This window comes from Vicugna pacos, chromosome 1 (assembly GCF_048564905.1).
Source record: "Vicugna pacos chromosome 1, VicPac4, whole genome shotgun sequence".
NCBI classification, from domain to species: Eukaryota; Metazoa; Chordata; class Mammalia; order Artiodactyla; family Camelidae; genus Vicugna; species Vicugna pacos.
The window spans coordinates 17,548,844-17,572,465 of record NC_132987.1 but is presented as its reverse complement, the minus strand read 5'-3'; the positions used below and the strand labels follow the sequence as shown (position 1 = coordinate 17,572,465).

The following is a 23,622-nucleotide window of genomic DNA, read 5'->3' as shown; positions in this document are numbered from 1 at the left end:
GATATGGAATTGGGAAGACTTGTATACCGTCTGCTGTCATGAGCTTAGGTAGGAGGTGGCCTGGCCACTGCTGGATGAATCTTACATCAGTCCAGTTATATCCAGTCTGCATCACTGATAATTCCATGACAAGGAAGGGCAATTGGCCCAGTAGTTAAATCACATTGTACTTCTGATTCTCCTCTCCAGGACTGTTAAGAAAGAGCTTAATGTTTAACTGATAGTCAGCAATCAAGTGTTTCCCCTGCTTGATGTTTCACAAGTTTTACATTAAAAAAATCCATTCTTTTTCTATGAACTCTGTTCACATCCTTTGCTATTTGTCTGCTGATTTCCTTACCAATTTGTGAGTTTGTATAATGTATGGAAACTGACCCAACCCTTTGTCGCTCTTGTTGCCATTTCCCCCAGTTTTCTATTGGTCCTTCAGCTTTATCATGGTTTTGACCATACAAAATTCATAATGTGGTCAAAATGATGAGATTATCAATCTTTTGTTTATGGCCACTCTGAGATTTAAACGGAAAATATTTCTGTGTTTTAGTTAGTTCGTGCATTCATTCATTCTTTCATTCACACACGCTACTTTTACGTATGATTCACACGTAGAAAGCTGTGTGTATTTAGTGTGTATAACTTATTGAGTTTAGGGGTAAATATAGCCACGTCTTGGCTATGGTGAATACTGCAATGATGAACATGGGAGTGCGGGTATCTCTTTGAGATCCCGATTTCAATTCCTTTGGATTAATACCAAGAAGTGGATTGCTGCATTATATGGTAGTTCTGTTGAGGATTTTTGCATCTATGTTAATTAGGGATATTGGCCTTTTTTTTTCTTGTAGTGTCCTTGTTTGGCAATTGACAAGAGTAATGCTGGCCTCATAAAATGTGTTTGAAAGTGTTCCTTTGTAAATTTTTGAAAAGAATTTGAGAAGAATTTGCATTAGTTCTTTAAATGTTTGGTGGAATTCACCAGTGAGGCTATTCAGTTCTGGGATTTTCTTTGTTGGGAGATTTTTGATTACTGATCCAATCTCCTTACTCATTATTGGTCTGTTCATATTTTTATGTTTTTATGATTCAGTCTTGGTAGATTGTATGTTTTTAGGAACTTGTCCATTTTTTCTAGATTATCCAATTTATTGCTGTATAATTGTTTATAGAAGACTCTTGTAATCCTTTGCATTTCTGTGGTATCAGTTGTAATGCCTCCTCCTTCATTTCTGATTTTATTTGAGACTTCTCTTTTATCTTTATCTAAGAATTTGTCAATTTAGTTTATCTTTTCAAAAAACCAATTCTTAATGCTTGTTGATCTTTTTTTTTATTGTTTTTGTATTCTCTATTTCAATATATCTTATCTAATCTTTATTTCCTGCCTTCTGCTAACCTTAATTTGTTCTTCTTTTTCTAGGTCCTTGAGTTATAAAGTTAGGTTATTTACTGATTTAGGTCTTAATTTTTTCTTAATGTAAAAGTTTATCACTATAAACTTGAGGTCTTAATTTTTCCTTAATGTAAAAGTTTTATCACTGTAAACTTCCCTCTTAGAACTGCTTTTGCTTCATCCCAGAAATTTTAGTATGTCATGTTTCCATTTTTGCTTGTCACAAGTTATTCTTTCACTTCTATTTTGATTTCTTCTTTGTTCGGGAATGTGTTATTTAATATCTAACACATTTGTGAATTTTCCTGTTTCTCTCCTATTATTGATTTCCAGTTTTGTAGCATTGTGGCTGGAAAAGATTAACTTGATAAGATTTCAGGCTTAAATTGGCAAGACTTGTTTTGTGGGCTAACACGTGATCTATCCTGGAGAATGTTCCTTGGGCATTTGAAGAGGATGTGTACTCTGCTACTTGGATGAAATGTTCTTTGTGTGTCTGTTCAGTCTATTTGGTCTGTAGTGCTGTTCAAGTCCACTGTTTATTTACTGATTTTGTGTCTGGATGATATATCCATTGTTGAAAGTGGGGTATTGAAATCCCCTACTATTATTATATTGCTGTCTATTTCTCCCTTCCGTTCTGTTAATATTTGCTTTATATGTTTTAGTGCTCCTATGTTGGGTGTATATATAGTCGTTCCTCAGTATCCAAAGGAGATTGGGTCCAGGACCCCCTGTGAATACCAAAATCCTCAGATGCTCAAGTCCCTTATATTTTTGCGTATAACTTAAGCACATCCTCCTGTACACTTTACATCATCTATATATTACTTATAATACCCCATACAATTTAAATTCTATATAAATATTTGTAAATTCTGTATAAATAGTTGCTAGCATGAGGCAAATTCAAGTTTTGCTTTTCAGAACTTTCTGGAATTTTTCTTTCAAATATGTTTGATCCACGGTTGGTTGAATCCATGGATGTGGAATACACAGGTGTGGAACGATGGATATGGAGGGCTGACTGTGTATTTACAGTTGTATATCCTCTTGATGAATTCACCCCTTTATCATTATATAGTGACCTTCTTTGTCTCTTGTGATAGCTTTTGACTTAAAACCTGTTTTGTATGATATAAGTGTAGCTACTCTCCTCTCTTTTGTTTACCATTTACATGAAATATCTTCTCTCATCACTTCAGTTTCAGCTGATGTGTGCCCTTAAACCTAACATGAATCTCTTGTAAGCAGCATGTAGATGGATCTTGGTTTTTTTTTTTATTTTACAGTATCTCTTTTATTTTATTTATTTATTTTTTAACTTTTTTTATTGAGTTATAGTCATTTTACATACTTGGATCTTGTATTTAAAATCCATTCAGCCACTCTTCACCTTTTGATTGGAGAATTTAATCCATTTAAATTGACAGTAATTACTGATAGGTAAGGACTTGCTGTTTCCATTTTATTAATTTTTTTCAGACTGCTCTGTAGTTACTTTGTCCCTTGTTTTCTCTCTTGCTGTCTTCCTTTGTGAGTTGCCTTGATTCCTTTCTCTTTATTTCTTGTGTATCAGCTACAGGCTTTTTCTTTGTGATCAGTATTGGACTTACATAACACATGTTATAGTTACAGCAGTCTGTTTTAAGCTGAAAACAACTTAATTTTGATTGCAGAGTCTACCCTTTTGCTTCTTCTCTTCCACACCTCCTGGTGCCCACAAGCCAACCAGTAGGATCTACAGCCAGTGTTAAGATCCGAGTACCAGCACCAAAAGCCGATTCGGCCATGCTGATTCCCTCGGTTCTGGGTGGGGTGAGACAGAAGTGGGCCTCCTGGGCAGTGTCCCTGAAGGCTGGGACAGTTGGGTGCTCACTTGCTCTCACTTCCATGGGAGAGACTGTGGGCTGAGGGGGGTCTCTTGGCACTGAGCTGTGCTGCCTTGGGTGAGGGGTGACACAGGTAGAGTGAAACTCTTCTTCCCCTTTTCAACGTGTCTGTTCTTGAGTTTTTTGCTCCACCGAGGTACTGGGACCTCTCAGCTGGATTCCTGGGCTCCCATAAAGGTATTCTCATTTGTGGATGTTTTAAGAGCTGGCACCTCCTTGTCCATCATCTTGCTGATGTCACTTCTATTTATTAAGTTGAAATTTTTTACCACCTAGGATTTATTTTGATTTAAGGTATGAAATAAGGATCCAAGTTCACATTTTTTTTCAGGTAGTTGCTTGTTTGAACATTTGTCAATAATCTGTCTTCCTCCAGACGAAGATTCCATTCCTCCCCCCACTCCCCTTGGTCTGGGCTTTCTGTTCTTTTCACTGCTCTCTCTGTCTACTCGTGAGCCAGAACTTTTTAATTCTTATAGCTTTATAATGTATTTTAATATCAAGGGGCCCATTTGATAAATGTTTAATCTTCTTTAGGAAACAGAATGGAAGAGAAAAATGAAGGCAATTCGAGAAGAGCATGCAGCTCAGAAGAGAGAGGTAGGTCTCATTAGATGGTCTGGGGGAGCCTGATTTCCCATAATCTCCTCTCATCCTTCAGCTTCCCGTCCTTTGCCCCCCACCTTGAACTGGTTGGCAGATTTTTTTTTAAATTAAAGATAGTTGATTCACAATGCTGTGTTAGTTTCTGGTGTACAGCATAGTGATTCAGTTTAACATATACATATGTATTTCATTATAAACATATATATACATAACATATATATATTTTTCATTATAGGTTATTACAAGATACTGAATATAGTCCCCTGTGCTAGGACATTGCTGTTTATCTATTTTTATATAGTAGTTTGTATCTGCTTATCCCGAACTCATAATTTATCCCTCCCCCAGCCCCTTTCCCCTCTGGTAACCATAAGTTTGTTTTCTATGTCTGTGAATCTTTTTCTGTTTTGTACATAGGTTTATTTGTATCACTTTTTTTTCTCTTTGAGATTTATTTATTTTTAGTGTTTTCTTTCTTTTTTTTTAACATTTTTTATTGAGTAATAGTCATTTTACAATGTTGTATCAAATTCCAGTGTAGAGCACAATTTTTCAGTTATACATGAACATACATATATTCATTGTCACTTTTTTTTTCGCTGTGAGCTACCACAAGATCTTGTATATACTTCCCTGTGCTATACAGTATAATCTTGTTTATCTATTCTACATTTTAAAATCCCTTCCCACCCCCCACTCCCTTGGCAACCACAAGTTTGTATCCTATGTCTTTGAGTCTGTTTCTGTTTTGTATTTATGTTCTTTTTTTTTTTTTTTTAGATTCCACATATGAGTGATCTCATATGGTATTTTTCTTCTCTTTCTGGCTTACTTCACTTAGAATGAGATTCTCCAGGAACATCCATGTTGCTGCAAATGGCGTTATGTTGTCGGGTTTTGTGGCTGAATAGTATTCCATTGTATAAATATACCACATCTTCTTTATCCAGTCATCTGTTGATGGACATTTAGGCTGTTTCCATAAATAGTGCTGCTATGAATATTGGGGTGCAGGTAATTTTGAAGTCAGGGTTTTCTCTGGATATACTGGTTGGCAGATATTTTGTTGCTGGCTGCTGACCCCCGTCAATACACAGAGGGGTCTGCTGCTTGGAAAGCAGCTTCCCTGGCCAGGAGCAGGGGCCTCCAGTTCTTCTCTTCTGAACCCAGCAAGGAGGGTTGTGCTGTAAAACTCAAAGAATTGCTGGTCCTTTCCTGTTTGGGCCCTCCTTTGAAATCCCACTCAGGAGAGAACCAGGTAGCTATGGACCTCAGCAATGGTTCAGCAGGAGCCCAAACAGAAAGCTTTAGACACTCAGACTACTGGACAGTCAGCAGCAGGCCTCATCGCAGAGAATACAGCTTCTATCAAGATGCCTGTGAAGAGGAAGCCAATTAACAAGGGCCCCAGGTTCTGCCTGAAGAAAGCTTGGAAGATGAAGTTGCTTAGATCAGGATGAAGTTGCTTAGATCAGAGTCTGGCACGTGATAGATGCCCCCCCAATCCAGTAATTCCCGTCTGATGGATTTATCTTATTTGAAACATTTAAAAATGAGAAATACATCCAAGTTTGTCCCAAGAGCAGAAGGACTATATTAAGGTACACAAAGTATCACTTCCACCCCATCTCCATCTACCTGTGCCCTGACACCCACCCCACATGTGACCTCTTTTATTGCTTTCTTGTTTCCTTCTAGAGTTTCTTTATACAAAAACATAGTCTCATTTTCTCTCTGCTCCTATACTAGAGGTAGCATGTGACTGCATTTCCTTCACCTTTTTTCACCTAAAATCAAGCATTTGATGATTTTTTTTTTTTAGTTTTTTTTTTCAAAGGAGGTACTGGAGATGGAACCCATGACCTTGTGCATGCTAAGCACACACTCTACCACTGAGATATACCCTTCCCCCTTTTGTGATTTTTGAATGACCTCAACTTACCTGACTTCAGTGGGTGGCACACCTGACAGAGAGCCTTTCGCTGTGAATTTATGGGCCTGCATTCAATTCTCACTTCTCAGGACCTGCTTGAAAATGTCTTCAAATGGAAAGAAGACACTGATGAACTTACATACAAAACAGAAACAGAGTCACAGACATAGTAGACAAACTTATGGTTACCAGGGGGAAGGCAGTGGGAAGAGATAAATTGGGAGTTTGAGATTTGCAAATATTAACTATATATAGAATAGATAAACAATTTTCTTCTGTATAGCACAGGGAACTATATTCAATATCTTGTAGTAACCTATAATGAAAAAGAATATGAAAACAAATGTATGTAGGTATGTGTATGACTGGGACATTATGCTGTACACCAGAAATTGACACATTGTAACTCATGGTACTTCAACTGAAAAAAAAAAGAATCCTCAAATGGGAGGGTAATTCTTGTTAGAAAGCCACCTGCCGAGGTCTGGGAACCCTCCACCTGCTTCAGGTAAAACCCCGAGCGGCATTTGCCCACATGTGCTGGCCCTGCAGGCACTGGGCTCTCAGAGGTCCCTGCAGACATGTGACTGACCAGTCTTCCTGCACCACCAGCTGAAGGAGCACTATGAGAAGCTCCTGGCCTCCCTGTCTGAGAATCAGAAGAAAGCCCAGGCTCAGCACCAGATGAGTGCCCTCCAGCCCCAGCTCCAGGAACAAGCCACGCTCATCGCCTCCCAGGAGAAGATGGTAGGTGTGGACCCTCCTGCCAGCCAGGCCCTGGAGGCCCTGGGGCTCTTCCCTGTGACCATCTCCTTAGATTCTTCTGGACCCATTGGCCCTCATCTCATTATCAGGCTCTTTGGGGAGAGAGGAGAGTCCTCAGACTTGAGGGGCAGAAAGTGATGAGGATGCTGAAGATATGCTTGTTGTCCTGGGGTAGTGGGGCCGTGTTAGGAGGTTCACAGTAACACCAGAAGCAACATGAGTGCCAGTGCCGGTTGATACTTGGCTTATTACTCCATATAAGCCTCATTGCTGCCCTTCAAGGTAGACATTACCTTCTCTTCATCTTCATTTGATAGATGATCAAACAGGCTGGAGCAGTTAAACACCCCACCCGAGTCCAGACTAGGCACACTATAAATGACAGGGGTGAAATTCGACTTTTGCTAGGCAGGTGGGATGCAAAGTGTGTGCTCCTTACATTGTGTTCTCAGACCTAATTTCTTAACTAATTCCTTTCTCCCAAATTGACAGCCTCTGATGAGATTGTCAGATAAGGTAGTGTGATAAACAGACATCACTCACTAAGTACCTGCCTCCCAGAACTGATCCTGTGACTCTTCAACTAATGCAGATCATACTCTGCCCAGCCTGGGCTCAGCTCCCCTTTTGAAGCCCCAGGTCAGTGGAGAAGTGTATCTGTCCCCAGCTTGGCTCTCCTGTGGCCTCAGGTCCCTGCCATGGTTCTGCCACCACCCTACACACAGTTTCCCTGGGGTGAGGACCCACTGTCACTCTCTAATCCACTGTTCTTGTCCCCCTTGCTGTTTGTGTCTGTCTATTCTCCCAGCTGTACTTCACCCCCTCAACATACCTAACCCACTCCCCTGCTGATTTTCTTTTTCTTGTTTTCCCCAACACACTTAGCTCTTCACAGCTGTGGCCACTTCAGGTCCAGTCTGGTGGTTTCCTCCTTATGTTACCCAGAACTCTTGTTTGCAGATGTTTCAGTTAGGAACCCACTGGCTAAACATAACAGAATGGGTTAACAGGTTTATTTTTATTGTAACACCAAAAGAGGTGAAAATTGATGGCCTTTGTTACAGCAAAATTATGCCATTGGAAATCCAGGCTCTGTTTTTCTTTTTTACCATCTTTAGCGTGTTGACTTCTGTTCTCATGCTTGATTCTCATAGTTGCAAGATGGCTGCTATAGCCCCACCCATCACAACCATATTCAGTGGAAGAAGTTGATCAAAAATCTCCTTCCCAAGACTTCTACTTCTACTTTTATTGATCAAAGTTGTGTTCCATGGGCAGCAAAGAAGGTTAGAAAGGGAACAATTAGTTTTATAGTTTCTAGAATGGAGGTGAGCACAGGAGGGATAGTTAGAAATGGACATTGGATAAGCCATTCATTAGTAGGTAATGAAAAACAACTCAAGCTTAAGCAGAAGAGGGAAATCTATCAGAAGGTTAGACAGGGTATCTCACAGAGCTTAAGGCAGGGGAGCAGCTAACTCTAGGAATAAACTGGAACCAGAGACCTGAGTGTGGTCAGGAGTTCCCCTCTGTTATGTGTCTCTGTTTCTTTCTCTATATCTACTTGGATTATGTTTTTTACTCTGAACATCAGCTTCCTCTCCATGTGTGTCCCACGTGGCATAAACAAACAAACCAATAAACAAAGAAAACCAAACCTCCAACCAGTTAGCTGCCAAAAGCCTTTGAGTTCACATATTATCAGTCCTGAATTCTCCGCCCAAACCTGGACAGTCAGCTCTGGCTGTGGTGTGGGGTCACGTGGCTGTCCTGTCTGCATCTGCGAGGAATGGGAAAGAAGAGGCACTTTCTAGAAAAGGGAGGTTGGGCAGGTAGTCAATGACTGTCCACTTCTTGCCTCCTTCCTCCCAGGGGGCATTCAGCTTAGATGCCCACATCGAGGGAGGGGAGCTTCCCTCGCCCTGGCTGATTTCCACCAGTTATGCCAGGAGTAAAGACTGTGTGCCTGTCCCCCTCTGCTTGCATGGGGCTCCTGCCCTTCAAACCACAGTCCCTCTCTGAAGAGGGGCATTCTGGCCTCCCCACTGTGGGAAAAAGGAGTGTGGTGCCAACCTGGTTGCTGCTGTTCAGCTATGGTGCCATTGTGGGGTCAAGGCAGAGTACTCTTAGCTCCCTCGGGTTCCCAGTGGGTGGCGTGGAAACACTGGATGTCCCTTCTCTATGGACCAGCTGCTCACAGCAGAGATCCCTGCTTCCTGTAACCTGCTCTATTTCCCATCTTTGCAGATCCAGACCATGTCTCTCAGGAAGGCAAAGCGTAAGTCTGTTCTGGGTGGTTTGTCACAGTAATGGCTCTTGTCTTGGCTTCTGCTCTCCCTTGTCCCCCACCAGTCAATTTATAGGATGAGGAGGGTGTCAGGAGCTCATGGGACCTGTAGCATCAGGCTCTCTGGCCGGGTGAGGAAGCGTGAGAAGACGTTTGTATCTGGGACAGACAGGGCTCCAGCCCAGGTTTGTGTTGAAGGCGTTCCATGCAGCTGTCAGGGGTTCTTGCCTGGCCTGCTCTTCTCTGTAGGGTGGTGGAAACATGGGGAGTTGGGTTGGGGGATGTGATGAGGATCTTGAGGAAAGTGAGTGATGGAGCAGGCAGGGTTCATGAACAGGCTCTTTCTAACTCACCATGCCTGTGATTCAGTTCTATCCAACTTGACCTTGTCTCCAGCATGTAGCAGGTTGACCCCAAATCTGTGTGTGTCTGTGTGAATGCAGCCCGTTTGGAGCATGCTCTCTCTCCTCTTGAGTGCTCTCAGGTGCGGTGTGTGTGTGCTTGTGAGTGTCTGATCAGTACAGATGCTGGTGTCTAAAGCGTGACCTCCAGGGGCTGCTTCTGCCCGGAGGACCTTGCTGGCCCCTTATGAAACCTGGCCTTTCCTACCTCATCCCACCTCCTCGTCCTATCCCTGTAGCGGCCCACCTGCCCTTTCTTACAAACCCAGCATCTCCTCCTGTCCCCTGCCTTGAGGCTAGACAGCCAGTTCTAAGAGATGCTGTTCCTATGGCTGATTTCCCCAGTGCTGGGGCCGGGGCCTGTGCTATTAGTAACAGCTCTGTGCTGTGCACTTCGCCAAGTACTTCAGATCCGTCGTCTCATGACACCGTCCCCGTGATTTAATGTGGGGCAGTATTGTTACCCTCACTTTCTTGATGAGGAGCCTGAGGCTTAGCCAGGTTCAAGGACTTAACCGTGGCAGAGCTGGGACGTGGTCTCTGATCTCTCTGTCTCCGTCCTGCCTGTCTCTGGCAGAGAACCGACTGGAGGGCTTCCTCTTTCTGGCCAGCGCTCATGTGCTGTGCCCTGCTGTTCTCTAACTTGGGGATGGGGTCCAAGGCTCTGGAGCCACTAACTGCTTCTGCTCTCCTCAGGAATCCACATGGTCTCGAAGGCTGTGGACACAGAAGAGGACTCTTCTAAGGAAGGTGGGGCTCCATTTTCTTCCTGGGGTGCTTCCCCCTTTGCTGTTTAGTTTGTTTCTCCTTAACTGCGTCTGGCTACCTGAAGATGGGGGAAGGGAATCAGGGACATGAAATAAATATTTCTTAAGCACCTTGTGCGTCCATGTGCCAGACACGTTACACGCAGGTGCTAACATGCATTTACTGGTTCACTGATGGGGAAACCCAGGCTCAGAGAGGGTCAGTGACTTGCCCAGAGTCACAGAGCCAGCAGGTGGCAGAGTCGGGATTTGGCATGGTGTCTGATGCATAGCCTGGCCCCATCGCCTCTCATCTGGCACTATCCAGAGCAGAGGATGCAGCCTCCCTATACTGGTTTCAAATCACCTTTGCCACTTTATTCTGCTAGGTGTGCTGCTGCAGACAGATTGCGCAGGGTCTAACTAATGTGCAGGAATCCGCCAGGCGCCCTCCAAAGAGCTGTAGGTACCAGCTGGTTTGATTGACTCCATTCACTGACTGACTCTGATTTACAGAGCTCCAGGGGATGCAGAGGAGGAGTGAAAAAAACAGACTCTCCTGGGAGAGTCTGGGAGGAGGAGATCCCAGGAAAGATCAGAGAGCACTGCTCACCCAGCCAGGCTGTGATGTGAGGATTCCAGAGCGACCGACAGGTACACCCAGGGAAGGGTTTTTTATTTGTGTCACCAAAGAGTTCATCAGTGTGGTATTTTATTTTGTTTCTGATATAGTATTTTTCTTTACTTTTGAGACACTAATTTGTGCTTTTGGCAAAAAAAAAAAAAAAAAAAGAAAAAAGAAAAAAAAAAAAGAAAGGATACAAAAGGATGTAGAGTGAGAAGTAGGCCTCCCTCTGCAGGGCCATCCAGTTTCTGCCCAGAGATTCCACTGCTAGTGGTTCGTCATGTCTATCTTTCCAGAGATACTTATGCAAACACAGGCACATACAGGTATTCATTCTTTTTCTTTTTCCCAAAAAAACTGGTAGCACATCCTACAGATTGTTCTGTGGCTATTTTTTTTTCTGTTTTTTTGGGGGGAGGTGATTAGGTTTATTTATTTATTTTAATGGAGGTGCTGGGCATGGAACCCAGGACCTCATGCATGCTAGGCATGCGCTCTACCACTGAGCTAAACCCTCCCCACCTCTGTGGCTATTTTCTTAACAACTTATTTGGAAAATCATTTCCTATCCCTTTATATAGAGCTGCTTCATTATTTTTTTCAGGGCTTCGTAGTATTCCATTGGATGGATGAACCAAAATTTACCTAGTTGTGTCTCTACCACCTCTACCCCCACCCCATGTGTTAACCTTAGGATAGAGTAGTGAGAATAGAGTAACATGGAGCTTTAGAGGGAGGTGGCTGTTAAGGAACACAGGGTCCACAGTGGGGATGGACCAAATCCTCTAACAGGGACACTGAGTTCCAGGAGAAGAAGGTTGAGAAGGATGAGTTAGTGAGACCCCCACCCTCGCCCCTGCTGGGCCCCATCCTGTTGCAGTAGAGGATGGCCAGCAGGAGCAGCATCACTGGGGAACGCAAAGTAGAAAAACAAATGTTCAAATTCTTAGCCCGGTGCCACACAAACTGAATTAGGACTTCAGGGGCAGGGCCCAGATGTCTTTGTCTTCACCCACTCTTCAGGGCATTCTGATACTTTCTTGTCTGCAGCAGACCCTCTATCCACCACATTTTACTGTAATTCCTTATTTTATTACCCTCTGGTTCTGTATTTCTTAAGGTGTGTTCTGTGGCTCACCTCCATCAAAATCATCTGGGCAAGTTATAATGGAGATTTCAGGGCCCTCTACCAGACTTGTGGAATCAGAGTCTCTGGAGGGTGGGGCCAGGGAATGTGCCCTCTAAGCCCATGCAGTTCTGATGTGTACAATTGGAGAGCGAACCCCTGATTTAGACAGTAAACTCGAGGGGAGCCGGAAGCTGTCTGTCTGCCGTATATGTGTGTATATATATATGTGTCTGTCTGCCGTATATGTGTGTATATATATATGTCATGCATGTAAGCTGCACAGTGCTGCATAATTAAACTTACACAGTGCTGTATGTCAGTTATATCTCAGACTGGTTCGTAGTGGGGTGGAGAATGGAACCCAGGGAACAAACTGCTCTCAGGGTCCAAGTGTGAGTCAGAAGCCTGAAAACTCTGAGTTAACCTGGGACAGGACTGAGCCAGACCTTGGAGGTCCAGACCTGCAGGGAATGAGAATCCTGACGGTGGATGGAGGGTCTGCTGCCCTGGTTCCCAGGAGGAGAACGACCTGGGGATGGACATCGGGTGGGGTCTGTGGCCCTGGGTGCATAGGCCGGAGACCAGAATCCCTGGCCCAGTGAGGGCCAGCTGGGTGCAGTGGGGCTTTGGGGGTGGAGGTTTCAGGGTCCCAGGCTGACCTGGTGATTGTCTTGTGCTGCAGAGCTGAGGGACTCCTGCAGTGGGCAGCAGAAGGTGGCAGCAGCCCCCAGGCAAAAGTCCACCTTGCAGAAGCAGTTAAGCCCAGTCCTGGAGGATACCCTGCAGGAGACGCTGGAAACCATGGGGATAAAGAGAGTGAGTTCCGGGGCCGCTGTGGCAGGGCTGGCACCTACCAATCTCTTGAACCAGCAAGGGGTACTTGTCCTTCGCATCGGAAGCTTACTCATCTTATTTGTTCCGGTTGGGACACCTTTGGTATCTGAGAATGTCAGCCTGCCCAGCTGAGAGTGTGGTCTCTTCTGTTTCCTCCAGCAGCTTCCTGAGATGCCTGTGTCCTGACCGCTGCATGCGCTCCACTCACTGGCTACGTTCTTCTGTGCCTCTCTTTTGACAGGAGGAATTTTTTTTTTTAATCGGTGAAAAGCTTTGCATTTATTGAGAACAAAACAAACAGCAAAATAAATTTTTAACTTTTTAAAAAGCAAACTGGAAGTGCCTGCAAATTCAGCAGTTTTAAGATAATTCAAAATGCAATACGAGCGTGGTTTGTATTGCTTTAAAGCCACAGCAAATCTAAAATTCATAATACAAATTTTTCTAAGTGTTTCAAAGGCGTCAAGTGCGCAAAAAAATTTTTTTTTAATTGAAGTGTAGTTGATTTACAATGTTGTTTTAGCTTCAGGTGTACAGGAAAGTGATACATGTATCTGTGACATAGGGAATTGAATTGGCTCAGTCTGGCCTTTGGCGGGGTCCCTTGGGTGAAGTGCCCATCATCTGTGGCACACGTGGCCACGCCCACTCAGGTGGCTGTGGGTGGAGCAGACTCTGAAAGCTCTGTCTGGTACAGATTAGTATTTGAACACCTTTGTTCTCTCTTGCTTGTGTTTAACCAGAGTATGCACGTTATCATTAATGGCATTAATGAAATAAATTATTAAAAAGAAAACCTTGTTAACAAAGCAGCTGAGCAGCACATCATCAAAAATACTATGTGTATAGAGTAAGATTAGAGAAAAAAAAAAGGCACCTAGTTTAATTTAGCAAGGATGCTCACTCATCACTGACTGTTCTTAACTGCTCTTCAGTCTAACTTTGGCCCCACATCCAGACTTGATTAGAACATTTCTTTCGAACCTTGAATGATTCCTCATGGACTCTGAGTGGGTGTCAAAACCCCAAGCAACTTATAATAGCTCTTGGAAGGGTGCCTGGCTTTGGCTTTTTGCAGTCGATGTTTTCAAACATTGTTAGCCACAGTGGACAATGTGTCTGGCATAACAATAGTGCCTGGGGTACCAGAAGGAGCAAGTTGTGGTCTCCCACCGTAGGATTCAATTCCGGTGGTCAAAGGCATGGCCCGTCAAGCCTGTTTGCTTGCTGTTGGTGGAACTGTGCTCAGCCTCTTTGCATTGTCCTGCTGTGTGCACTTTGTTGGGGGCTCCCAAGCCTTTGCCCACCACGCCTTCAGCAGCCTGCTTGCCTGTCTCTGATGCTCAGTTCATCCTCTCCCAGAAGCACTGGCGCTGATCATGGTGACTTCCAGGCCAGCAGCAGGTTTGAGAGGCTTAGGAAAGGACAAGGATGGGACAAGAGGTTCCCATCTCCAAAGGGAACCCCTCTGTCTTCCAGGATGCAAAGGGAATCCCTGCTCAGACCTTCAGACACGTGGATTCCCTCCTGAAAACCCAGAGGAAGCAGAAGGTGGGGAAGTTTTCAGAATTTCTGAATCTGAGGAAGAAGCTCATCCAAAAAGCCACCAGCAGACTGAAGGAGAGACAAAGGAGTGAGGCCCCAGTTTCCCAGCCAGACAGCGAGGCTCCAGGTGAGCTGGCAAGAAGGCTTTCTCTGGGCTGTGACCCAGGAGGGCATGGGCTTGTTTGCACACAGGTGGGACATAATCCCTGTCCCCATTGGAGTGGTGGTCTAAAGGGCCAGATGATAGGGTCCTCATGGGTGGCTGGGTCCAAAAGTCCTCTGTTGACGAAGCAGAGTCTGGGGGTGGGGTGGATACCTGGGTCCCTCAGGGAAGAGGAGGAGAGCCAGGGTCAGAGCTGTGGGCAGCCTCGAACTGTCCCTGCGCAGGCGCACCGCCTCACTCGCTTAGCTCGGCACTGCTTTACTGGCATGAACCACAAGTTGAACTTTGCTTCAACAGAGAGCAGCCCATACAGTTTCTGAGTGTATGTACGGGCTGTCAGGGCAGGAGCTGCAGGTGGAGGCTCGGCTCGGTCAGACGAATTCTCTGCTTGGTGCAATGGGCGGACGTGGGAGGCTGGGCCAACTCTGTAGGCGGACAAATCCTCAGGGCTCAGACTTGTTCCCTGGGCTGGGTTCAGCTGCTGCTTTGTCCCTGGGGGTTGTGACAAGGAAAGGCCCTGTGGTTCTCATAGAGGATTTAAGTGTGTGGGTGAGGACCCTCCAGTCTCTGTCCTCAAGGGACATAGGGAGCCAGGGAATTGTACTCTTTTGTTCTGGAGCCCCCTGTCTCTAGAAGGTTCCCAGATCCTCATGCAGGGTGTTGTCCTAGCTCCTCTCACTTCATCTCCTCCCCCGTCACTGACACAGGCAGCCAGAGGGAGGCCACTTCTGTTACGCCCTCGAGTCCAGGCAGATCCAACCTGAGCTCTGGACACAAAGAAATATTTCCAGGGTGTGGGCCACACGTCTCTGGAGATATGAGAGATGATTTGAGTTGGTACATGAAATAATAATTTTAAGATTTAATCTTTTTTTCATGTGCATTGGAGAAATATTACTAACTCATGGAAATGATTACTTGGATAAGTATAAAATGAGTTTCATGTTTCAGAGTGGTGTCATTTTATGTAAAAATGTTAAATGGAGAACAGGACAGTTGGTATGAGAATGTGGTAAAAATTGTGTCAATGATCTGGAAAACTCCGTCCTATTTAGTTTAAACGTCTGGTCTTAAAAATTGCTAAGGAAAGGACAGTTTTTAGTCTTGCACAGAATTCGCAGACAGAAGGGCGTTGTCTTGGTTGCTAACCTGCCTTTCACAGAGCCCTCTACCTTGATGGTCATCCATCTTACCACTACATTCATTTAATTTGGTGCAGTGCTTCCTGAGGTTGATCTGTGCTGGAGCCCCACCTCAGCTGGAAACCAGCCAGGACTAGGTGATGCGATGGGGCCCAGCACAGGGTGGTGGGAGCTCAGAGGACAGGGACGGCCACCCAGGGAAGATGAATGGAAACCCCCTCTGAGCCCTGGTTTCCAGGAGAAGAGAAAGGTTTCCTGTTCTTGCAGGTGCCACCCTCCCCTCCAGCCCTGCTCCTGTGGACCCAAAGCCTGGAGTGGGAGCCACCCCCCTTGTCTGTCTCCCCTTCCCTGGCCTTGGGTCCTGCTGTCTCTGGGGCCCATCACTGACCTGTGAGCCAGCACTGTGTTTCCTCAGCATCTCGTAGGCCTCTTTCCAGCTCTGCGCCCCCATGCTCTCTTTCTAGGCCCCACGAGGGCTGTGTGAATGCTCACCTCCCGTCTCCACTCAGACTATGCCTCTTTTGTTTGGGGCAAAGCTGTGGGATGTAGTGAAGTCAAGAGTCTTAGATTTGGGTGGCGGACAACCTGGGTTTGCATCTACCACTTACTTCCATGGACTCGTGGGTCTTGAGCAAGTTCCCGAATCTCTGGAAGCCTGTCTGGGGTTCAGTGGATGTTGTGTGCAAGGTGCTTAGCTTGGTCTGTGCACCTTGGTTGTAGCTACTATTGTTTTTGTCCTTCAGCAAGCTCACCTGCCCTTCCCTGGAAGGCCCACTTCTGTGTCCGTGCATTCTCTGAAAGCCATGCATTTCAAATGTTTTTGATTTTGAGCTACAGTAAGAGGTGCATTTTACACAGTCCACAGGTGTAAGAGTTGCGTGAGACAGTACTTACTTGGACTCCCTGTGATGCACTTTCTCTCCTCTTCTGTCTCCTCTTCCCATAAAAAATTGCTGATCCTGGATTCCTCTCCCCCTCACCGGGTCTTCTTGTGATTTGGAATGAAGTGGCAGTGTCTAATTGTCTGCCTTAAGCGCTCCTGCGACACGTGGAGGTCAGGGAGGATGGTGTGTGGGGATCTTGATGGTCCAGGTGGTCCTGCGACGACCTCTGGTGGCAGCCAGGCCTTCCTGCAAGGCTGCCTGCTCTCCAGCCGCTGCAGGTGGGGTGAGAAGAGAGGGTGGGTGGCCTTTGCCAGGTCCGCTTCTAGGACTGTGTCGGGGTGAGCTGCAGACAGGCTGGGCCCTTCCTCAGACCTGCTGCATCCTGGACGTGACCGCGGAACACCAGCTGTTCTCCTGGTCTCTGGTGAAACCTCAAGTGCCAGCCCTAGGTCTGTGCAGCAGTGGGACGCCCGAGGAGGGGGAGATGATTCAGTCTGCTGTGATGATGACAGTGGCCCTGCAACAGAGTGAAAGGCCCATCTCCGGCATCTCGGAGCCTCCTTCTGCGTCCTCTCAGGCATGATGGCCCATAAGGGTATGCCCTGAATCTCGTTCTTACCTGTTTCTAGTCAAAAGCCAGGAGAGCCCACTCGTCACCAGAAAGGCCCAGCCAGAGGTCAGCACCCTGCGTGTGACATCCAAGCCGGCAGAGCCACCTGTGACACCCCCTGGGAGGCCCACCCCTGCTCCACGCTCCAGACCCTCAGGCACCCTGGCTGCCCCAGGGTCCAGGCTGAGGTGAGTCCTGGGCTCTGCACTCTCTCACCGGACCTATGGCGTGGCTCCCACCTCAGGCAGCCCTGTCCTAGGCCCGCAGGCTTCTACGGACAGGTGAGGGGCGGACAGAAGTGAAAGGGGCGCTCAGGCGGGCCCAGCCCAAACTCCCAAGAAGAGCCCGAGGTCCTCCACTCCCAGCCAAGACACACCTACCTTCCCCTTACGCACTTGTGCCCAAGCCCCAGTAGCCACCCTGGAAGGGCTGGTCTTCATCTCCTCCCAGAGGAGCTGGAGGGGCGGCTGCTCTCCAGGTGACTCCTGACTGGCATCTAGGCCCCAGGGAGGGAGCAAGCCTGGCTCTGGGCAAAGCAGACAAGCTTGCCAGTGGGCAGGTATGGCTTTTCACATTTTCCTTCTGACCCATGCATTCTGCATGTCTTCTCCCCAGCAGCACGCCCCCTTTCAGTTCTGAAGAGGACTCAGAGGGAGATTCCAGGCCGCGTGGGTCTCTCCCGCCTCCGAGACTTCCTTCGAGAATGAGGCCCTGGCCCCAGGATGACTGGGAGTGGTCTGACACTGAGACCTCGAAGGGGAGCACCCACTCCTCTGGCAAGGGCTCAGGTGGGCTGGCTTCCTCAGGTGAGGAAGGTTTTCTTATAAAATTATTAACGAGGCCTGCAAGATCCTGGTTTCAGTTGCATTTTTGAGTTAAGACTTAAAGAATGTGGAACTTGAGAGAGATGTCTTTCCAAAATGAGGATGCGTGAGTGCTGAGGTGTAAGCCCAGGCCCGTGCAGCCCGCAAAGTCCACGGTCCACGTGGATCCTGCAGTGCTGTGTCCCAGCACAGTGTGCGCCGGGCCGCCAGTCCATCAGAAACCCCCAGAAGCAGATCTCTGGAGAAGGACTGACCACCTGGCAGGCGGGGTGATAGGGTGGAAACGTCTAGAAGCCAGGAGGCAGGAGTCCTCGGACACAGCCTGGGCTCTATGGCTGGCGATGTGCATGTGCTTGTGTGAGGGGTTTCGGTTCCTCTGTTGTAAAATGAGGCATCTGGCCTGATGAGTCACGAGGAGTGAGGTGCCTGAATAGAGTAGGCCCTTAACCAACAGTTTTTGGTTGGTGAGCTGCGGGCTGCTGTTGCTCCAGGTGTCTGCTCCCGCCTCAGGCGTTTGAATCCTGGAAGGCCTTGGCTAGCTTCCCACTTCTTTTTTTTAAAAAAAAACAACTTTATTGTGGTATAATTTCTGTAAACTACACATATTTCAGATGTACAATTTGATGAATTTTGATAGATGCGTACACCTCTGAAACCACTGCCACAATCAAGAATGCCAGCATTTCCATCACTCCCCAAGAGGTGCAAATTTCAAACTCCCAATTTATCCCTTCCCACCCCCTTTACTCTGCTGGTAACCATGAGTCTGTTCTCTATGTCTGTGAGTCTGTTTCTGTTCTGTAAGTAAGTTCATTTGTGTCTTTTTATTTTATTTTTTTTAGATTCCACATAGGAGTGATATCATATGGTATTTTTCTTTCTCTTTCTGGCTTACTTCACTTAGAATGATGATCTCCAGGTCCATCCATGTTGCTGCAAATGGCGTTATTTTATTCTTTTTTTATGGCTGAGAAGTATTTCATTGTATAAATATACCACAACTTCTTCATCCAGTCACCTGTCGATGGACATTTAGGTTGTTTCCATGTCATGGCTATTATAAATAGTGCCGGCTCCCTCTCCTTGGCCAGTCCCGTGGTCTGGACGTCCACCTTGCTCTACCGTGTCACCAGGAGCCCATTGATAATGTAGTTCACTGCCCAGCCCCCTTCCTGCACAGAGTTCATGGAAAGTGTGTCCAGCCCTCAGACCTGTGCTAATTTATATTTATGATCTTTCTTTGTTTCTCCGTGAAGACGCTGAAGGAGGAGCTGCACATTAGTCTTGCAGTTCATTTACCAACTGAGCAGGGGTTCCTGCCCAGCCTCCAGTTGAGAGGGAAGGGCCCCTTCCTAAGCCTGTCCCCAGCTGTGTCTTTAAGTGCACAGGACATTTTCAGGACATTCAAACCCTCTTGTCCCGCACACATCAGCCTGGGCCTTCTCTCTCCTTGCCCCTCTTTTTTGCAGTGCTCTTCTCACTTCCTTCTGACCCCTCTCCGCTCTCCTTTCCTGCACACCAGAGCCTGGACATGGCCCATAAGGATGACACATTCGTATTCTGTGCTTTTCCCTCTGCTCGCCTTCCAGGAACACTGGTGCAGTCTCTGGTCAAAAACCTCGAGAAGCAGCTGGAGGCACCGGCCAAGAAGCCTGCTGGAGGGATCAGTCTGTTCTTAATGCCCGATGCTGGGCCACAGAGGGATGCCGCACTTGGAGGGAAGCCTCAGGTAGGATGGGGGACCTTGGAGGCTGCCCTGCAGTTTCCTCCAGAGCCAGCTGTGAGTTCGGGGGCCCAGGGCTGGGGGCTGGGGAGGGTCCAGCAAGTGTCAGCCTTGGCCCTAGAGTGACATTTGCAGGTGACCTCGCTGCCTCCTCTGCCTCTGCCCCGGTGGAGGGAGGGCCACTTTCCAGTGCTGCTTGTTTGTGTCCCTGTTAACATTAAAAAGCCTTGTGATTCATTATACAGACAGCTGCTCAGGGGGTTGTTTTTTTTGGCCACTTGAGCTCCCACTTCTGCCTCTGATGGAGCCCAGGACCCCAGCGCCAGGCTGCAGGCGAGCAGAGTTCTCCGCAAGGGCGGGGTGCTGGGGTGGCATCACACAGCACGTCAGAGTAGGACACAGCACACGGTGGGCATATCCAGACCCCTTTGTTCTACATATTCAGGGCCACTCCTCATCACTAAGAATGTCTCGATGGCCTTGCCTTTCTCAGTCTCTAACTGCCTTCAGATTTAGGGCCCAGATGCTCAGCCTTCCAGGCCATGACGGTTAGGATATCCTCCTCACTGCCCCGACCCCCATCGGGGTAACTTCCATATTCCTGTTACTTTCTTAGGCAGAAACGTTTAGAGCTCTTGCAACTTTCCAGTCCTTTCTCAATCAAAAAGGCACCTCCGGGGATGACCTATGCTATGGCCCTAAAATTCAGAAATAGTGGACAGTCTCTCCCCCAACACCTTTTACTCCATCATGTGTTTGGTTTGTTATGCAGCTCATGTGTACTTGTGAGTAATGAGCCCAAATACTCTTTTAAAAATTATTCATCCCTTTTCCCATATTGTGAAAGAGCCCCGGCAGCCCTAAGCAGGTTAAGGCCCTGCGCAGAGAGTGCTGGCCACCCCAGGCCCTGGTGGTTTCTGACTGACTGGCCTTACGTTCTAGGGGAAAACGTGTAGGTTGTGTGTATGAAAGCCCAGGTGGCCTGGGCCTCTTGTGCCAGCAGGGGCACTGAGCACTCTGGAGGGGTGCCCGTGGTTTCAGGGACAGCTCAGGCCCTTGGCCCTCTCTGGGCTTCCCTGTTGGTCCAGACCCTCTCCAGGCTGAAGGACTTCTGGCAATTGGGAGTTCCCCTCCTGCTTCTGTGGTCAGAGTGTTTCCCAGGCCCTGGAGAAGCAGTCTGTGGCAGGTGGGGTGGGTGCATTCAGCTCGGGATTCGGAGAAGTGGAGGCTCTGGGCTTCCAGATCCACCAATGTAGGGAGTTAAAAAATCTGGACAAAGTTTAAGTTATAGTCAGAGCCACATGATCTGTTCTCAGCCCTCCCGAGGAGCTTGCGTTGATTTGGCCAGTGGAATGTCAGGGGTGTTTGACATCTCTCTGACCCCAGGCCTCAGAAGCAGGTTCTCAAAGGGAAACGAGGGCAGGAGGTGTAGCGTCCCCCTAACTGCTTTCTTCCAAATCTGCGTTTTGTCCCTGTGTCCAACCGGAGTGACCACCCTCCCTCGTCAGATGCATTTTCGTTTCCCCCTTTCCTCCCTGCAGCTTTCTGAAGATGACAGTGACTTGGAGATCTCTTCCTTGGAAGATCTCCCCCAGGACCTGAACCAGAGAGAGAAACCGAAGCCCCTGTCAAAGCTCCCAGAGGAGTTTGGTGCTAGCTCTTGGAGCCCTGGTCAACCAAGGGTCCCTGGCTGGTGACCCCACCCAGGAGCCTGGCCGCCAGGGGATCAACCTTGTTGGCTAGCTGGGACCGGCTCAGGGCCCACCCCAACAGATGGGGCTGCTGGGCCTCTCGCCTTCGCCAGTACCCAGGAAGTCTTCTGCCTTGGAGAGAAGCAGAGCAGAAGACGGATGTGATGTCTCCTGCCTCCTGTGAGGGGCCCTGCCTGAGTGCCACGGGTGTCTGGTGTGCCCCCAGGTTCCAGGCTGGAGAAGGAGCTGTAACAGGACCCCAGAGCAGGATCCTTCCTTCACCTCCACATTCACTCCAGGCAGAGGAGACACTTGGTCTTCACTCCGGAGCATTTTGTAAACCTGCAGGAACATGGTGGGGATGGATCTTTTATGGGGTCCTTTTGGGAACTTATGCCTCAGTCAGTCATTCCAATCATTCAGTGACTGATCCAAAGCCATTCACTGAGGTCCTCTCACTGCCTAGTTGGGGTGCAGGCAGAGGTGGGTGGCAGAGAAGACGGGGTCGTGATCTAGTGACAGAGATTAGGATGTTATGGGGACATGGACAGAGCCTCCCAGTGCAGTGGGAGGAGACCTTGAAGAGCTCCCGGAGTTGATGTCTGGCCAGGCTTGCCCATGGTGGAGAGGGAAGGAGGCTACTTGGCTGGGGCCTCATATCCCTAAAGGACCACAAATTAAATTTTTGATATGATTTCTAAAATTAGGTTTATATGTATGTAAACACTGTGTTTTTTTAAGTGTAAAAAGCATTAGTTTATTATATGTGAACGTTTAAATACAGTATGATGTTTATCACCCTCTAGTATTTCTTCATTGTTCGGGACCTTCAGCAGGGTCTGGAGCCATCTGTATCTCCACCGTGTGGGTTTAGGGCCTTTGGGATGCAGTCGCTGAGATAGAGTTAGGATGCAGGTGGTTGGTTGGGGAGTCTTGCCTGTGAAAGTTGAGGGAGGAAGCCTGATCGAGCAGGGGAAGCCCTCAGGCGCAATGCAGGTCTGACCTCCGAGAAGAGAGAGAGCAGGGAGCCTGATGGGTAGGGGGAGTCCCAGGCCACCACGGTTGACATCTCTGCCAACCCAGTGGGAGCTCCAGAGATGGGCAGAAATGGCCAGGACTTCGTGCCCCTACCCTGCTTGGCCATTGGTTGGGGAAGCCCAGGAGAGTGAGACCTAGTTGAAGTGTGATTTTTTTTTTCCTTAAAGGGAGACCCAGCTCTGTGCCTCCAGGCCCCACAAGTAGAGGGAATTGAGTGATGAACCCATGTCCCAACTTCAACTGTTACCAACTCAACTCGTGGCCAGTCTTGCTTCATCTATCTCTCTCCACTACCTCGGGTCTCTCCCTGTCCCCAGTCCTTCATCCAGGCTTCTTTTCCTCCCTGGGTGGTCCTGATACCTGGGCTAAGCCCTGAAGGTCTAGCAGGAGGAACCAGTGGAGGTGAGGGAGGAGAGGCAATGCAAAGGGGACCTGATGGGTGGAGGCTTGGGGATATCATGGTATCAGGCTGTTCAGTGAAGCTAGAGCACTGTCTATGAAGGGCCTTCTGTGAGAAGTGGGGCCGGCCCAGTCCTGGCCGTTCGGGGATAAATTCCCTTTGTGTATCTCATACCTTTTGAACAACCAAGTCACACCCACGGGCAGTGTGGGGAGGGAGGGAGGGGCAGTGAGTGGGGAGCGCTGCTGGGGGTTCATTCCTCTCGGGATTCTGCCAACAAAATTATGTTTTCCAAGTGACAAGCTTTGGGCATGCTTGTGGGGTTTCTTGCCACATTCTGGTTTTCCACAGTTCTGAGCACATTGCTGATGCTAGCCCCCCATATCACATGTACACCGTGGGGGTTCTGCTTTTTGGCCTCAGGATTGTCTCTGACCCTGTGGGAGGTTGCACAGGCTACTTGCAGGTACAACCTGAAAGTGCCAGAGAGCTGACCTCACCAGGGCAGCCCACACCCAAGGGGGGAGTGGGAGTCGGTGAGTAATTGCCCCAGGCTCCCTGTGCTTTGGTGGGACCATTCTGAGGTTTATTCCCTAGTTTCTCAGAGAGTCCCCCGTGGGAGTGAATCCGGTTACCTCCAGCAGTTACAATTTATTAACTCCCCCTTTAATTGGCCTTTCCCCTTCTTGTTTCATTTTTCTCACTCTTTCACTTCTGCTTCTTGGGGTCACCTCTGAAACAGATTAACCTGGACCCAAGTCCTTGCCTCAGGCTCTGCGTTCAGGGGCACCCGAGTGAAACAGACATGAGTGCACATGTGTTTTGCACGAGCACACACACGCTGGTGATACTCGTCCATGAGAATGACTGTTCCTGAATATTCAGTATTAAGTTCTATGTTTCCAAATCTGTTTTTCCATCTACTTTGGAGACTGAAGTATTAGTTTTGCATTTCTATGCTGTTTACCTCTCCCAACTTTCAAATACATTTACA

General features: G+C 47.6%; 1 protein-coding gene across 5 annotated transcripts in view; it reads left to right on the top strand.

Annotated features, from left to right (window-relative positions):
- The window catches only part of DZIP1L (DAZ interacting zinc finger protein 1 like), a 39,319-nt gene extending 17,340 nt beyond the window's left edge, over positions 1-21,979 (top strand). For all 5 annotated transcript variants that reach the window (XM_072957051.1, XM_072957000.1, XM_072957040.1 and 2 more), the window contains 11 exons: positions 3,820-3,882; positions 6,434-6,568; positions 8,834-8,864; positions 9,971-10,024; positions 10,537-10,674; positions 12,457-12,590; positions 14,088-14,280; positions 16,972-17,140; positions 17,568-17,758; positions 19,366-19,505; positions 21,041-21,979. In XM_072957051.1, coding sequence (XP_072813152.1) covers positions 3,820-3,882; positions 6,434-6,568; positions 8,834-8,864; positions 9,971-10,024; positions 10,537-10,674; positions 12,457-12,590; positions 14,088-14,280; positions 16,972-17,140; positions 17,568-17,758; positions 19,366-19,505; positions 21,041-21,196 — 1,404 coding nt within the window. In that variant the 3' untranslated portion in view covers positions 21,197-21,979. The remainder of the gene's footprint in view (positions 1-3,819; positions 3,883-6,433; positions 6,569-8,833; positions 8,865-9,970; positions 10,025-10,536; positions 10,675-12,456; positions 12,591-14,087; positions 14,281-16,971; positions 17,141-17,567; positions 17,759-19,365; positions 19,506-21,040) is intronic.
- Positions 21,980-23,622: the final 1,643 nt, after the last annotated feature.